Source organism: Odontesthes bonariensis, chromosome 4 (assembly GCF_027942865.1).
Source record: "Odontesthes bonariensis isolate fOdoBon6 chromosome 4, fOdoBon6.hap1, whole genome shotgun sequence".
NCBI lineage: Eukaryota > Metazoa > Chordata > Actinopteri > Atheriniformes > Atherinopsidae > Odontesthes > Odontesthes bonariensis.
In genome coordinates, this window is record NC_134509.1 from 14,256,408 (window position 1) to 14,273,769 (window position 17,362).

The 17,362-nt window shown below is 38.5% G+C and overlaps 2 protein-coding genes across 6 annotated transcripts in view; one reads left to right on the forward strand and one right to left on the reverse strand.

The window, feature by feature from the left end:
• The first annotated feature begins 279 nt into the window (after positions 1 to 279).
• On the forward strand, positions 280 to 10,788 carry il15 (interleukin 15). The gene is made up of 6 exons (XM_075463127.1): positions 280 to 683; positions 5,547 to 5,629; positions 6,711 to 6,798; positions 7,102 to 7,146; positions 8,626 to 8,748; positions 8,845 to 10,788. The coding sequence occupies exons 1-6, from the start codon at positions 615 to 617 to the stop codon at positions 8,953 to 8,955; spliced, it is 519 nt and encodes a 172-aa protein (XP_075319242.1). The 5' UTR covers positions 280 to 614; the 3' UTR covers positions 8,956 to 10,788.
• A 1,050-nt stretch (positions 10,789 to 11,838) lies between these two features.
• inpp4b (inositol polyphosphate-4-phosphatase type II B) overlaps positions 11,839 to 17,362 on the reverse strand; it is a 162,780-nt gene continuing 157,256 nt past the window's right edge. For 4 of the 5 annotated variants that reach the window (XM_075463121.1, XM_075463123.1, XM_075463124.1 and 1 more), the window contains one exon: positions 16,179 to 16,375. In XM_075463121.1, the coding sequence (XP_075319236.1) occupies positions 16,201 to 16,375 (175 nt within the window). In that variant the 3' untranslated portion in view covers positions 16,179 to 16,200. Of the gene's footprint in view, positions 12,620 to 16,178; positions 16,376 to 17,362 lie in introns of those variants that run through there. The other variant, XM_075463122.1, reaches the window with a different exon arrangement.

Genomic DNA, 17,362 nt, shown 5'->3' on the forward strand with positions numbered 1-17,362 from the left:
TTCAGTACAGGCTCATGTTGTATAGCCTACAGTAAGGCAGTGTTGGTGGTGGTGTTCTGGCTGGGGGGCCTGTGCCCCTGTACAGCTGTAGGCCTCGCAACGTCCCCGATTGGCGGAGAAATAAATCTTATCACTCGAGTTATGTCAGCTTCACAGTAAAATGTAGGCCACGTGCCAAAAGAAAGGGGAACAAATGCTGAATTGCAGCCAACCTTCGAGCGCTTGTTGGGCCGAAAGCAAACACAAAAAGTGGGCTAGTTATTTGGCTGTAGCCTACTTAGTGGAACATCTTCGTATGTCACGACACAATTAAATTATGTGGGGAAAAAAAAAAAAAAAAACATGCAAGCAATTTCAGCCTCAGCAGCTGTTGTGACTGGTGTGTTACAAAGTGACGACTGGAAGGAGGAGTGAACTTGAGCACGACGAGCGCGGGGCGTGTGTGAGTCTGTCTTTTGCGAAATCTGACCAGCACTCTCTCTCGCGTCAAAGAGTTATTGATATTGGTTTCAGACCAATGAGACAAGCCAGCTTCACTGTGGCTCATGAGATGCAAAAGTGTGATGTCGGCCTGCAGCTCTGTTGGGTAGAAGAGCACCGCTGGCGCTGCACAGATGACAGACTTCATGACGGCGCTTCTGGTGATCCTGTTTCAACTCGCGTGCTCCAGAGATCAGCGGGCGGTAAGTTGCGTTTCACTGCGCGTGGTAGAGGTGTTCAGCACCCAGGGCCGGTGTTGTAGTGAGAGCACATTGAGCTTCCAGCTATAAAAGATAGAAGCCAGGAAACAAAACGATTATCAGAGGCGTGAACTGTGGGGTCATTGTGTTTATTAGGTTCGCGGTCACTGGGCGCATTAAGAGAGTAGCAACAGTTTCACTTTCGATCGCACAAGCATTCTGGCTCACCAGACTCCACCCTTTGACTGGAAGTTGTAAATAATATGAGGCTTGGCATTTAAATCGACAACTTCTTGGACCCGCACGCACGACACATTTTCAGCCCAGTTCTTGTGCCATCTCGTAGTCCTATCAGAACGACATCAACTATATCACCTCTAAATGGTGAAAATAAATAAATAAATAAATCAGCCAGACGGCCTTCAAGTAGCATAAAGTGTGAATGTAGAAATTATAAATTGACTAATATATTAAATTAAGTGAAATATTGCACAACAAGTAGGCTCACATCACAAGGCTTACTTAAAAGCAAAAGCAGAGCAAAAATGTCGACAAAATTGAACCAAACTTGTTATGAAAAGAATCTGCAGTTGGAACATTAAATTCTACATTTAGCTTCATAAAAACAATAGAGGTCTTATCCGTAAAGTTGCACTTGAAAGTATTTTGTATGCAGCAACACTTTACTGCTACTCAAAAGTCTTGAAGCAGCCCTCGTTTATTCATAAGATGTTCAGGTAAATGGGAAACGACAAACTGCTGGTAGCAAAGTGCCCAAAGATACAATTTATAGGTGTCCTCTGTGTCTCTGCAGGATAACATAATTATAGAAAATGGATTGATGCGGTGGCGTAATATTATCAAGCACTATAAGATTAAATTATTTAAGTAAGGGTCCTTTATTCGTTAGTTCTTGCTGATTTTGCAATTGTTCTTCGGGAATCTTTAATGAATAGAATAAGTAAAAGTAAAAGTAAGTACAATTTTTATTCATATAGCACCTTTCAAGATAATAATCACAAAGTGCTTCACAATGAAATACTGGAGACATGAAAAAATATAAACACATGACAACAAAAGCTAATCAAAAGCAAGTTTAAAAAGATGGCTTTTCAGCTGCTTTTTTCCCCCATAACAATTATCACAGAGTCCACGAATCTCAGGCTCAGAGGAATGGAGTTCCAGAGAGTGTTGCAGAGGCTCTGTCACCTTTAGTTTCTACTCCTGTGTGCTGCACAGCCAGCAGGCCCTGATCACATGACCTCAGGGACCTGCTGGGGACATATAGCTGCAAAAGTTCTCTGATGTAGGTTGGTGCTTGTCCATGTCGAGCTCTAAATGTTAAAACCAACATTTTGAAATGTACTCTGTAGTGGACGGGGAACCAGTGCAGTTGAATTAAGAATAAGAAGAATAAGAATAAGAATTCCTTTATTCATCCCACAGTGGGGAAATTTTTATGTTACAGCAGCAGCATAAAAACAAAAAACAAAAGAAAAACCAAAATAGTAACATATATATAGAACATATATACATACATATGTTGTATATTGTTTATTCTATATTATTCTATATATATATATATATATATTTATTCTATATTGTTTTTATATACACACAGTGTTTTGATTTACACATTGCACATTTGGGATATATCTGGTTGATATATTATTGTACATAGTTAAACTGTTTTCAGTCTTAGTGAGTGTGTGATCTACTGGGAGCACTGCTGGTTGTGAAGTCTGACAGGAGCAGGAAGGAAGGACCTGCGATAGCGCTCCTTTACACACACTTCGAAGCAGTCTGTCACCGAAAGAGCTCTCAGGAGTTGTTACAGTCTCCTGCATGGGGAGGGAGTCATTTCTCCATCATGGATGACAGCTTAGCCATCATCCTCCTCTCTCCTATCACCTCCACTGAGTCGAGGGGGCATCACAGGACAGACCTGGCCTTCTTGATCAGTTTATCAAGTCTGTTAGCAACAATTAGCAACAGAATGACATGAGAATATTTGGAAAACTTTGTTAGAAGCCTCGCAGCAGCTTTCTGTACAACCTGATGATGTTCCAATGATTTTTTATTTATTTTTTTACTCAGACAAGTAGACGGGATGAAATGAAAGCATTTAGGATCATTTCCATCTCAGAATAGAATAGGATAGCTTTTGTTGTCATTACACAGGGTACCATGAAAGTGCTCTTCCTAATAAAATGCAGTTAGGCATTTTTAAGACTATTGCCTGCGCACAAAAAACTAATATATAAGTTGAATATAATAAGTGAATATAATATGTTACATGTTCATGACAGTAACGCTATCAGAATAGATGAATATGCTAGACACAGTGGTTCCTGCTTCAGTGAAAAGCGCAGATGGCGTGTGCTTTGTTAAAGTAATACTATGTAACATTTCTACCTTAAAATAACAGCTTGAAAAAAATTGTGCGGCTAGAATGAGTTTTAATATTACGATTGGCCTGTCTCCTATGCCCTTCGGGGGTCTGAGTTGGAAAAACTGCGCTATGTAACTTTGCTGGACCGGCCCGGTAGCGGCCCGGGAGCTGAGCGGAAGTACTTCGACTTGCTTTCTGGCACACCTACCGCAAAAACAAATAGACCCCTCTCACGCTCCCAGGTACATTTGATTACTCTTACCTTCTCGGTCGACATAGCTTGCACCTTCTGACTCCTCGCCGGTTCGTCAACAAACGTGAAACGTGAAAGCGAAAGGGTGTTGTATTTACGACAGTGTAACCGTACATTACCTCCAAGCCTGTAGGGGGAGCTCCATAATGGGCTTTTTGAGAAGTTACATTGTATTGCTTTAAAGCTGCAGTCTGCAAGATTTGTTGTTGTCATACGTAAAGTCCTACTTTTTGGCATTTTAAGGGTTTACATGATCTATCAGAACGCTTGAAGTTGAAAACGGTGACCTCCGTAGTCGCAAAATGCAAGAAATGCTTATTTTTTAACGAAAAAATAAAAAGTTATTCAACTTCCTGTCCCGCCCCTTCAAAACACATGAGAACTCGTGCACGTAGACGTGCACGCCAGATGCGCCTACACGACTCCTCATTCATCAACTCACCTGTCATTTGCGATCATGGAAGACACAGTAAGTAGACTAGCCCGTAATGAAGTTCAATAGTCTAGATAAATAAGCGTGGGGACGAGCCTACCTTGTATCGCGCGTGCTCAATCGGTGATTGACAGGCAGCAGAGCCCAGCTCGTAACCTGATTGGTTACCTTTTACCGGTCCGGTCTGCAATTTTGTAAACAAACCTGCTGGCTTTGGAGGGACCTAGCAGGACATATAGGGGACCTAGAGAACTCATTTTTTTTTGTATTGGGGTATTTAATGTACTACTTTCAGAATCCCCGGACAGTTCCAGGCATTATGCTTGAAAAAGATTTGCAGACTGCAGCTTTAAGTGAAGGTTCAAACAAATCCACAAACAACTGTTAAAAGTTATTCGTACATTTACAAAACAGACAAAAAAACTCCTGACTTTTGTTGAAATTTGGTGCGTACATCAATCTTGGCCTGAGCCTATGATCAGCCTGAGCTGATCATGTCTGTTCCTATGCGCCCACATCATTTGAATGCTAAAAGCCGTTATGTGATGCAATCATGTCAGCTTGGACCAGAATCTCAAAGGACCGTTTCCCCCATGACGCAGAGAACTGACGCTGCTTTTAGGAGAAAGAGAGGCTCCACCCAGTATAAGTATGTTGTTTACTTGCTGAGTGTGAAGTTGTTCCCCTCACTACTCACTCTTCGGTGCATATGGTCTTCAGTGATTGTCAGTGATTGTTACCATGGAAACATGGCTCTTGATTCAGAGTTAGTGTGTCTTCAGTGTTGCAGTCTAGAGAGGACACTCACAGATGGCACTTTTACCGCTCCACCACTGATGAGGACTGCGAAGTTTAACAATGAGTAAACAGACAGGTTTGAAAAGTTCGGTGTCCAGGTCGATTGAAGTGCCAACTCTCTACAAGAAAAGAAAAATGAAAACATGTAAACAGATTCGGAGATGATGGGAATTATTAACCGAGGAGGAAAGGTGGTTGTTTCTTAAAGGGGGCTGTTCTCATCGCACAGTAAGAACAAAATATTTCGCCATCAAGGAATCTGCTGCTTCTAAAATAAAGAGGTGCTCGGACAAAACCTTTCAGCTTGATATTTTGGTTCAAACCAACCAACAGCAAATAGCTGCAAAAGCACAACGTTAGCTAACTACAGGATGAGATTTTTTTTTTTTTTTTAAGCAGAATTTTTTTTTTAGTGTTAATGAAATTAGAAAAAAAACGGTAAATATTGCAAACGTCATGCTTGTGAATGTATTCAGAGTCAAACAGATTTAGCAGAAGAAATTAAAACTGGTGAAGGGATGAGTTGACACTATAATTTGGGTGTGAAAATTCTTTTTAATGATAGAATTTATATGTTCTGTGTGCATGTTTGTTTACAGTGTTGATCACTTTAAGATTGAAATGAACGAGGAAGCATTAGAGTGATCCTAGCTTCATTAAACAGTTTTCCCACTCAACTTTTCAAGAAACTCTTGAAGACGCATCTCTTCAGAGAGCATCTCCTATCCGAGCACTTTCCCTGTATGTCCCTCTATGCCTGCACTCTATCTCTACACTGTCACCCCTGTCACCTCTGACAGAGTCTGACTATTGGTTTCCTTCTACGTAGCTTATTGTTTGCTTGATGTTAGCTGTAGGGTTATATCCTCATTTGTAAGTCGCTTTGGATAAAAGTGTCTGCTGAATGCAGAAGCATAAACATAAACCTTTTCCACAATGACACAATAACACAAACTGCGATTTACTAACATTTCCTTGTACTATTTGTAGAAAGATGCCCAGTTCCAGTTGACCTGTAACCTGTGCCGGGACAGCCACAAAACTCAGGTGTATCTTTGTTTCTTAATTCTGAGGTAGGCATAACGTGTGAAACTTTTTAGAAATTCAATATTGATTATCAGATAAAAGAATAACAAAATGATTCTATAGAAGTAATGAAATTTTAAAAATACATTGACCAATGGACTACATGTAGTGCAACTACTACTCAATTACACATACTTTTCTTTATTTTTTCATATGGTGGAAGATGATTCTGTATGAAACGACATGATGGAGAATTCCCAAATATTTCAATTTCTAAAAATAGGCAGATCAACCATTTGCGGCTTAGAACTGTACAGATCCCTAAAAAAGGTTATTATAACGTAAGAGAACAAGTAATATACGTAGGTCAATGTTATTACAACTTTTTGGACCGTAGAATTTAAAAAAGAAAAAGAAGGATTGTTGGGATAGGCTCCGGCCCCCTGCAACCCTGAAAAGCATGCAGGATTATAGAAAATGGATGGATGGATCTTTTCACAGTGTGCTTTAATCCCTTTTTTGGTGCATTTATTTGACAAAAGACTCCAAAAGACACCAAAACAGAGCATCATGGACAAAGTAAATATCTGTCCCAAGCACAATTCCATGTATTCAGCATTTCAAAGTAGCCTTTCCGAACCCCTCGACCTGATAAATAGAATACTGTCGGTGAAAATCTGACCCACCAGTTGTAAAAGTGGCTGCAACTTAATAACTTCCTCAGAGCTCTAATATTTGGGGTTTTCTCTATCATACAAATTCAACTTTAACCAGAATAAAAGAGTGAAAAGAATGACATTTAAAAAAAAAAAAAAGACAGAATACGTCCAAGTGAAGAAAATATTGTGATGTATGAAAAACAAATTTTTGTTGATCTTTTTGAAAGATGGAAGAAAAGAGTGTTACAATTATTCTCCTGCAACCAACAACTCAATCCCTGATGACGGCTTGTTAATACTTCCTCGCAGGCATCAGTTTGTGCCTCAGCTGCATACCTATGGGCGGCTGATTCACCATAAATCCTAAAGATGATTAGACTCGTGTTGCAGTTGTCTGCTTTTACAACAACTATTGAAAGAACAAGATTCTTACAATTAAAGTGGTTATTGTGTCTCCACTCTCTTAAAGCCTCTTGAGTATATGCACACATGCTTCTCATGAGACTGAAATTGAAGATCTAAAGCAATGTATGGAGGAGCTGAAGGGCCGCATTGAGGTGAGAGAAGGTATCAAATACATTTAGGTTATAAGTGCCCTCTAGCACCCCATGAATTTGCTGATTTCCTTTTCTTTTTATGATTAAACATTCAAAGTCTAGCTAAATCTATTTTAGGGTAGTAACTACATGTAAAGAAGTATTCCACAGAGCAGCATTTCTTTTTTTTTTTTCCAGCCAAATCAATATTAAAATTTGGAGAAAACAAAAAATAAACACATACACACATTTATATAACATCATTTCTATACATTTTTTTCATAATCTTAAATCTTAATGTTTTTGTTTATATCTTCTTTTCAGAAGTCTACTGCTATGCTGTATGCTCCATCAGTCAATGACAATAAAGTAAGTTACACAAGTTCATTTTCAGCTGGTAAAATATTATAACCATCACAGGACATGATGAGTCACTGAGGTTTAATTTGAAAGCTAAATTTGAAGAATGAGGTTAGTGGGACAGAAGGTTTTCCTGTTGACAATGAATCCTGTGAAAAGGCTAAAACCAACAATCCACGTAAAACTGTTCAAGCACTATTTAATTACACTTTCAGTCACTTCATTACCTAAAACCCAGGAAAAGTTGCTGCCTCTTTAAAAACAGAGGAGGTCGGTTTCTCTGCTCGTTGAGCTTGTCTTGACTGCCAGCCGGTGGAAATACTCCAAGAGAGTGATAAATTCTTTCCCGTTAGCCTCAAGCTAAGGCTCTGGAAAGTCTGATTTCATTCTGTCTTGATTTGTTGAGCTTGGTTTGGACCCAAAATTCAGGACAACTAGAAAGAGGTGAAATTGAAAGTGCTACTTGAGCAGAACAAGTTAAAAAAGAAAAAAACAGAAAGAGGAAGGACTTTCTGTCTGAAAAACCTGAAAAAAAAGAACATGACAAAAACAATGACCGAGAACAGAACAACTGAAAATCTGGAGGAGGTGATGACAAACAAGGATCAAGTATGGCAGTCAGTAACAGAAAATGATGTGACACAGAAGCTGCAAAACTAAAGGAAGCGAACAAAAGAAGAGAATCTACCAAAATAAAACAAGAAATAACGAGACATGAATGAACCAGAACATCCAAAACAAAAACCCATGAACCATGATATAGATGGCTTGTTTTTTTAAAAATTTTTGTTAGAATTGTTCAGTACAGCAAGGCACCAACAAGGGGTGTCCTCATGTACCAGTATTAATTAAAAGAACAAGATATTGACATAATTTCCCCTAGATACTGTACATTTCTTTAGTCAAAATGCAAAAGGTCCTGTTCTAATGAGATTACCTTTGCTCAGACTGCAACAGGTCTCTCTATTCCTGGAACTTTCATTTATCTTTAGGAAAAGGGGTTTTGATGTAAGATATCTTCTCCTGTTTGACTGGCAGCAGTCATCCCAGAAAACTGGTCATTACAAACACCGAATGTGCAGTTTACAAACAGGACTAGAAGTGGTCTGAGGAGGCTTTGTGATTGGGACTTGTCATTTTGTTGCCACATTGCTGGTTATGGTCTTTTTACGAGTTGCATTTGCTGTTAGAAACATGAAAATAATACCACTCCGATTCATTGTAGATCAAGAGATGTCTGTCATTAATCGAAAATGTGTCACTAAGAAATTTTTTTGATATTTTCAATTTATCCTGCAACCCTCTGAGATAAGGTATTGGAAGCTTAAGGTTAATAAGGAATTGATTTGTTTTCAGGTTTGTGCCTTTTAATCATTATCAATACCTGCTTGATATGCCTAATGATGTAACATATGAGAAATTGCCCTGGTTAAAGAACTAAATATGCACTCGTATTAGCTCATAATGAGTGGTGTGTTTCTCTCGTAGGAAAACTGTAATCATATGGCACTCAAATGTTACATGCTGGAGTTAATGATGGTCGTAGAAGAGGAAGAGATCACACATAAAACAAGCTGCATCTATACTTTTAATAGTACACTGCGACCTGAGGTAAGTCGTTCCAGCGTTGATTTGTATTTTCACGTCTTGCAATTCATTAGTTTTTTATGTTTTCATGAAATATCTCTGTCTGCTTTTGGCTTTTAGGTTGGCTGTCCACCATGCGAAACATATTCTCTTCAAAATATTACAATATTCATGAACCGACTAACAAGGTTTTTGGAAAAAGTGAATACTGAAATGATTCATGAAACGTAATATAATGTAAATATTGTAAGAATGCAATTGTGTATTTGTACATATTTGTAAAGAATTGTTTGTTTTTATTTAGTATGTATCACGTTGTAACCATGACAACCTATAACAAACCATGCCATCCTTAAAGTACAAGTTGAATGTTCTTTATCATTTTATACTTCCGACGGACTGCATGAAATTTGAAAATGTTTTGTACAGCAAGAACAGTATAATGTTAAGTGCTCTGCTACTAATAACACTACTGAATGGGATATTTGTTGTACAATGTATTCCTCATTGATTCCAGTGTCATCAGTATCTCTGCTATTTACTCTCTCCAGTGAATAATATATCACCTCTATAGTTTTAATTGATTTCTTTTGAGTGGACACACAACCATCCATGCTCACACTCACTCTGAGGGACAATTTAGAGTCACAAATTAACCTAACATACATGTTTTTGGTCGATGGAAGGAAGCCGGAGTACACACGCATACACGGGGAGAACATGCAAACTCCACACAGAAAGGCTCCAGCCGGGATTCGAACCGGTAACCCTCTTGCTGTGAGGGAACAGTGCTAACAACCAGACCACCCTGCAGCCCTTTAAAGCACATTTTGCCAAAAATTCTGAACAAAATAAATCGATCTAATCATACTCTAACCCAAATAAAGTCAGTACACCCTTCAGTTCATCCACATTTTGTGAAAGTAAAAACATTTACTTTATAACACAATGACCAGTTAGCAGACATAATTTTTCTCGTGTTAGCTTAATCACACAAATATACTGGAATTAAAGTGCACACTAAACTTCAAATTTACTCCAGTCCAAACATAGTAAGGATTGAGAAATTGCAGCTCAAGTGTAGAATGTTCCCAAGAATCCAAAATGTCATAGAAAAATAACAGCCGAAAAATAAAATCTTTAAAAACGTTTAAAAAGGAGTTTATCGTGATAATGAACTCACAGTTCTAACAATAGTCCAGCTGCATTCCAAGATAAATACTCATGTGTTTTCTAAACAACAAATTGAGTGACCCACTTTAAAGAAATATGCTCTGCATCGCTGCCAAGGATCATTAATGACTCAGAACATCTTTAAGTAAGCACTGGAAAAGTTATTGAAATATAAATGCTCAATAAAACTTAATCCCATGCTCTTCAATTGTGTAAATCATTTAAAGAGATTCAGGGGAAGACTGTTGAATAGACTATTACATCTGACTGGAATCAAACGTGTCTCCATAAAATCTAAAGATAGTATTATTTTGGACTTCACAGTATTATTGAAATGCAATCCAATCTGTGACAGAAGATTTACAAATTAACTCTGAACAGAACAAAAGGCTACTCTTCAATCTTGTGGGCTCACAAATGTGTTCGTGTCTGTTTCTGACTGTACATGCTCTATTTTTGCTATGATTACATAAACACTTCAGGGAGAAGCAGGAAATCCAAACAATGCCTAGCACGCAACAATTACAGTCACATTTGTAAATAAAGAAAGTACAGTACCAGACCTTTGCTCAGATTCAGGTTTAAATTCAGGAGCCATTGCAGCTAAAATGTAAAAAAGAGAAGACATGATATTGAAGATTTTACGTTACAAGGCTGGATGCAATATGGAGGACACTCTCTTAGTCAAGTTCAAAGAAACACTCAAAGAACACGGAGCCCTGTCCCAACTTTTCTGAAATGTGTTTCTGCCGTCGAATTTAAGATAAGCTAATATTTTCCATCAATAAATAGTAAAATGCCTAAGGTTCAACATTTGATACATTTCCAATGTTCTTTTGTGAAATGACATTTACAAGTGATTGTTTTAAAAATAAAAAAACATTTTACACAGTTTCCTCCTTTTTCAAAAAATGCAACTTGCACAAGGGGCTAAAGTTACAACTGGATCAGATGTGGAAAGTTTTTCCAAAGTGGTACTTGTGGTAAGTTGAGCACTGGGGGCAGTGACCCCCCAGGCTGAGAGAGGCTGCAAAAGATTGCAAATATAACCCCAAACTCCCAGGATTCTAGTAGAACCAGAGAAGACACACACACACACACACACACACACACACACACACACACACACATATGTACACATCCCCTGAGAGGATGTTTTTTCAATACTTGTATGTATATTGACATATGTCAATATACAGATGACTTAATGTTTTTATTGCACACTGTAAAGAAAATACTGTAAATTCACAGTGATGTTTTTTTTTAACAATATTTCCTCAAATTGAGGCCTTTATTCAATTTAACAGCTCAGGGCACATGGCTTTTATTAGGAGCAAGCTTTATTTCAAATTGTCATTGCTATCTGCATGACTTGTCATATTCTGACTCATTTCAAAAGCATATATATGAGCAAAGCAGATGTGGATACATATATGCCTATTCTCTATTTACTTAGATTTCACCATGTTTATTGTGTTAATCTGAACTAAACCAATAAAAAAAACATTGGAATTTAAATGTACACTTCTTACAAATGACCAACAGTTTTTACACATTAGTCTCTGTAGGATCACCAGCATCAGAATCATACTCCTCTTTCATTTCAAATAGACATTCATAAATGTCAAATTTAAGAAACCATTTTAAACATGAATTCAAAGCCAAGAATATAAAACCATTATAAAATAGAAAAATAAATCAAAGAGTTGTTTTCAGAAATCATGTTTCCAATGTTCAGCGTCCACGTGTACTTCTTTGATCTGGCTGGGCTGTATCGTGAGACATGAAAATATAATAAAACTTTAAAACGCTGCTATATTAGAGTCAGGCAACAGTCGCAAAGAATATAGGGAAAGCTTGGACATGAATATGACAAACCATAATAAAACATAGATGCATTACTAGTGAACAACAGAAGTAAATATAGTCATGCACACAAGGTCCCAATTTTCTCTTTGAATGTGGCTGTTTATTTTGGAATGATCAGTACATAAAGACATGACATTTTTTTTCCAATTCACAGAGGAGAGCAGTGTTTATACCATAAAAATCGGCTTAATTCATTTGCCTATTTTTGACCATGGGAACATTGTAACAGTTCTGACCTCTGTCTTGAAATAATTTGGTCCCTGACACACACACACACACACACACACAAACGTGCACACTCTCACAAATCAATTGAAAAACGATCTGTAAGTGGCTAATTCCTCATGCATACAAATGCAGGTTAAACTGCTTGAGGTCTTTGGAAGATCATTGACATACAACACACACACACACTAATTATCTACAGCTTTGCTTTGTCCTCACAGTAGCACTGTGTATTACCCCCTGACACATAAAAAATAAGTGGAAAAGCAGAAAGTGCATTTGCTCTAAAAGTAAAGCTTGTTTGGCAAATTCAAATTCTTTCACTACAAGCCTAAACATGTACCCTCCTCACATGAAAACACTTCAACAAAGGCCATACAGCGAATGTTTTGTAATAAACAATAAAACATTTTACATATTCTATTGATAAGCCTTTATATTTATTTATTTCTTGGATATCACAGAATGAATCGTTACACAACCATGTGAATGTGCTTAGGAGTCAACTTTGCCGTAAGTCCCCTCCGGTGGTCGGTAGCACTTAGGGAAGGCCATCAGCTGCAACATGTTGAAGGCGTATTTCCTGCATCTAATATTCTTTTGAACGTTCTCAATCCGACATCCTTCTCTGATGATCAAACAAAGAGGAAGTAGAAAAATGAGGGAAAAAAGAAAAGGAGAACAAAAAATAAATAAATAAACAAACACGAGTGAGGTTTAAAATGATGTCACAAATGATAATGTTGAGCGAGGGCCTTTAAAGCAGTCCCTCCAACAAAAAGTTTGCTCTTGTTGAATTTGGTCTATTGTTATATTACTTTTTAAATAAATATGAAGTTATTTGAAGCTGTATGATTTTGGGTGTGAATTGTTAGTGAATATGATATGATGATCATACGTTGCATATTAGCCTAAGGTCAATGTATAGATACACCCTAATACCAGGAGAACTAGTGGCGAGCAAGTCAGAGGGTTGGCAAATAGTAGTTACCTGATCTTCCAACCTTCAATACGCACCTTTTGTGTTACTGTAACTCAGCATATATAAACATGGATCTTTGCAACCCTTTTAAACATTGATAGTCAATGCTAACTGTATGTGACAGGTATTGTAGATACTTGTACCAATGAAGTCATAATAAGTGTATTTGAGGTTAATGGAAACGCTTCTCATTTGGTCAGAATCTCCAGTTAACCAAACCAGCTAGAGGGTAGAGCCTTAGTAGAGTACGCCTCTGACATATCCATATCTAAGGTAAGCCCCCTAATCTTAGGTGACTTACCAAGCCCTACGGATCCTTCTGTTGTATGTTGTATGTGATGTTGCCCAGGATGACGTAGGGAAGGAGATAGGCTGTAGATACCTTGGGGAACTGAAGGCTTTTGGAAGTAGTGGGAAGGCAGTCTTGTTAACCCTGGAACACTAACGCCGGGTGATTTTCACCAATGCGATTGTGGTTATATGATTTGATGATCACTGTGTTGCTGCTGTCTGAGTTGCATGGGTCTTTGGGTAGCTTGAGACTCTCTGACATCACCAAAGGTAAGTGTGTTTCCCTGCTCCCAAACCCATTTTTTTGTCACTTTTTTGTTTTATGAGGCATTGTATAGCTAGAAATTAAAAAAGTGTACTTCAATTTGCCATGTATTGTTATGTTTTCATTATATTTTGATGAGAAGTATTTTTTGGGGCGTATATTATATTGAGTAACATACGTCCCATGTTAGTCATGGTGTTACAAAATGTATATTAGTGTTTTAGTGTTAAGCATCCTCCAGAGAGATTGAAGAGACATACAAAGCTACATTTAATACACAGACGCTTGACGCACAGCTATCCATGGCTCAGGTTGGTAACCAGATTAGACATAACTCTACAACCCATGAAGGTAGTGAACCTGCAGAACCCACAGAAGCTCATAAGGCACCTACTAATGCTGTAGTGAGCCATGTCAGTATTGATGAAAATATCTTTAATCCACCTTTAGTCCAGAAAGCTATTGTTAAACATTTGAACAGTTACTTAGGCAGGTCTGTAGGGGCCGTTGGGACCAAAGTCTCATTATAGGCCTCCAGTTAAAAAGAATACAAAAAGAGTAATCCACCATCATTTCTCAAACGACTTCTCATATTCAGGACTGAGGAAGATCGTAGGTCTGCCAAGCCAGACAGGATGAAAAAGCAAATGGCCAATCCATCTTTGATATGATTTCATATGATCAAGAGCTAGTTCCAACATCTAGCACAATACAGAATGAGACTTCCAAACTAAAAATAAAAAAAGAGTGAATGAATGTACTGAACAGATTGGAAAAATTAAATCAAAGGTCCAAGAAACCTAGCACTGATAGTGAGCCCCTTTTTGTGCCAAAACTGAAACAAGATGAAGCTACCAAACTTGTCAAACATTTCAGACAGACAGCGATTGTTCTGAGAAGACACAATGCTTGAGGCAGGTAGCAGTAAAACTAAAGATCCTGGGACAATTCCTGGCATGCAAAGAGCCTGGTTCTGTTTCAGGTGTGGACAAGACAATTGCATTGCTGTTTGCTGTCCAAATCAACCAAATCCTGCACTTGTTCACAAGAAGAATGCAGAATTGAGAGCAAACCAAGAGAAGTTCCAGGCTCATCAAACCTTTTTCTTTTCAACTTGTAGAGATGATTATACACAGATTACACTCCAAAGATATTATGCTGCTATTCTAGCACATAGCCTACACCCAAAAGAGTGAGGACCATACATATGCTGTTTGGTTGCATGGGACGTGCTGTTTTATAGGGAATGTTAGGCTGTAGGAGCATGTTGAAATACAAGTTTTGGCCTTGAGCCACATGAACACCACATGTTACCTGGTAGCTTGTTTGTTGAAGCTGAAAAAAAATCCATTGTTGCCCAGTTGTGTGCAGCCCAGCTGGTCACAACACTGGAACCTGACCGGAGTACTCCATGTCAAAAGTCTGGTTTGAGAACCTCAAGTTTCATCTAAATGACTCACTGATTCCAGTTGAATAGAAAGAACACATTATTGCTAAGCTCAAGTCTATTCCTGAAATCTTTGCCCTGACAACATCTACAGAGCATTAAAAACGCATTGCAAATGAACTTTCACTGTGTGAACCATACACTATAGGCATTCCCAAACGTGATTTGTTGCAACGTGCCAGAGATGCTGAAGAATGGGGTAAAACTTGTCTATGATCAACATCACGTATGCATTTTATTTTTTTAACTTGCGCATGTTCTTATTTTGCAGTCTGTTAAACCTTCTCAGCTACAGCAGGACTGTGAAAATCCAGCAGCTGTTGGATGTTGTTATGGCATGAGAGATAAGAGACGGAAAAGGAAAATTACAGGAATAAAGAGAAATCACCTGCCACTGAAATAAAAACCTGTATTGACGCCAAATGTGCTTCTTTTTTGGCATTTCTCTGGGTGACATACTCCGTCATCAGCACGAACATAGTGACCATAGCTTAGTTTAGCTTCGTCCTACGTACATAGTCCTCATATAGTATGTTTTTCACTAGGTGTGGGTGATCTGGATATTGGGGGATACAGAGAGGGCTAGTAAGTGGGCCAACACTGACACATCAATGGCACTGACAGTAAGAAAAATACTGAATAATACCTGCCTTTTAAAATATGCACGCAAGCATCTGCAATGTATGGGTATATTGTCAACTCAGCAAGTGAACTTTATGAAGGTCTAATGTAGTCCGGTAATAAAGATTAACTACCTGGAAAAAAACTTCCATTAAATAAATTCAGCAGGGATTACCACCATATATGAATCCATTTTCCATTTTCCATTTTCCATACCCTCTATCCAATTTAGGGTTGCGGGAGCGAGAGGGCTTTGTACACCCTGGACGGGTACCAGTCCATCACAGGGCAGCACAGAGACAAATGAGACAAACAACCATGCACACTCACTTCTAGGGACAATTTAGAGTCACCAAATTAACATGCATACACGGGGAGACAAATGCAAAACTCCACACAGAAAGGCCCCTGCTGGGATTTGAACCAGGAACCCTCTTGTTGTGAGGTGACAGTGTAAACCGCCACACCACCATGCAGCCCTAGATATTAATCCACTTCTGCTAATAACACAAAAAGTCAGTTAATCAATAAGACCACCACTCATAAAAGAACAGCCAGCAGACACAGGAAAAAGGAAGGAATAGAGATAGCATTGTCAGCAGTTTATTGATATTTTGCAAGCAGAAAAACAAGACTTAAAATGAGCCACACAACTAGCAAGTGGGAGCTAACGAGCAGCAGGGCAATGGGATAAAAGTGTCGTGACGCTGGTTTGTTCTCTGTCACGGCGCCAGCCTCAGGGTCCTCCCAATGCCCAATGTCTCCCTGGGTCAGCTGACTGTAGGGGCACCCGTCAGAGTGAAACAGAATGAACAGAGACAGATAAAAAGACTGCAGTGTTAGTACAGAACATATGCCGTCCGAGCGGACTTTCTAGCACTGATTGTTGGAGAGCCTTCGATGGCTTGTGCCAGAATGCCCACTTAGACATAGAGCCATTTGTACAGACTGAATGCTTCTTAAAAAAGCAACAGATAAGCAGGCAGTGATGGATGGAGCAGAAATGGGAGAAACATCCACAACACCAAGAACTGCACTGTGAACCACATGACTGGAATAGACTGGGGGATGAATGAAAGTGCATGCAGTTTTAAATATGAGTAGATTGACCATCCTTGGTAGCTCTCATTCAGTAGTACTAATTTAATTTTAATTTCTAAATTTTCTTACATTTTTTTTAAAAACAATTGTAGTCACATTTTGATTTGTGTCTATGGATGCAGAACTGAGTCTTTTTCCAGAAGTGAAACAGCTTCATTTTAAAGGGATAATCCGGAGTAAAATGCACTTTAGATCAATTTACGGGATGTTGGGAGTGCATACGTTGAGTTGACATCAAAATCATGTCATTCGGATGTGTTTTGAGAATTTCGATTTGACCGTTTTTAGCCAAAAGTTGTTAGCCTGGAAGTGACCGGGGCAAATCATGTCATTTTGATGTCAACTCAACGTATGTACTCCCAACATCCCGTAAATTGATCTCAAGTGCATTTTACTCCGGATTATCCCTTTAAGACAATCATTTGTTAATTTCTCTGTTAGAGATCAGACTCTCAAGTCAGAATCTCATCACAGTTTTGGGCTCGTAAAGCTACATGCCTCGGGGCTTTAGTCAGGTAGATAAAAAAATCCTACATATTATATCCAACACTGCTGACAGGAGGAACAGAGCTAAACAGTGTACATAATAAATCTTTATGACTTCTTTCACATATAAACAGATAACAGACTTTATCTGAGTCATTTTGCTGCCGCAACTGTTTCA

Coding starts and splice junctions, on each gene's coding strand:
- il15 (XM_075463127.1), top strand. CDS start 615: ATGACAGACTTCATGACGGCGCTTCTGGTGATCCTGTTTCAACTCGCG. Junction 6,799..7,101: donor AGCTGAAGGGCCGCATTGAG/GTGAGAGAAGGT, acceptor TCTTCTTTTCAG/AAGTCTACTGCTATGCTGTA. Junction 7,147..8,625: donor CATCAGTCAATGACAATAAA/GTAAGTTACACA, acceptor TTTCTCTCGTAG/GAAAACTGTAATCATATGGC.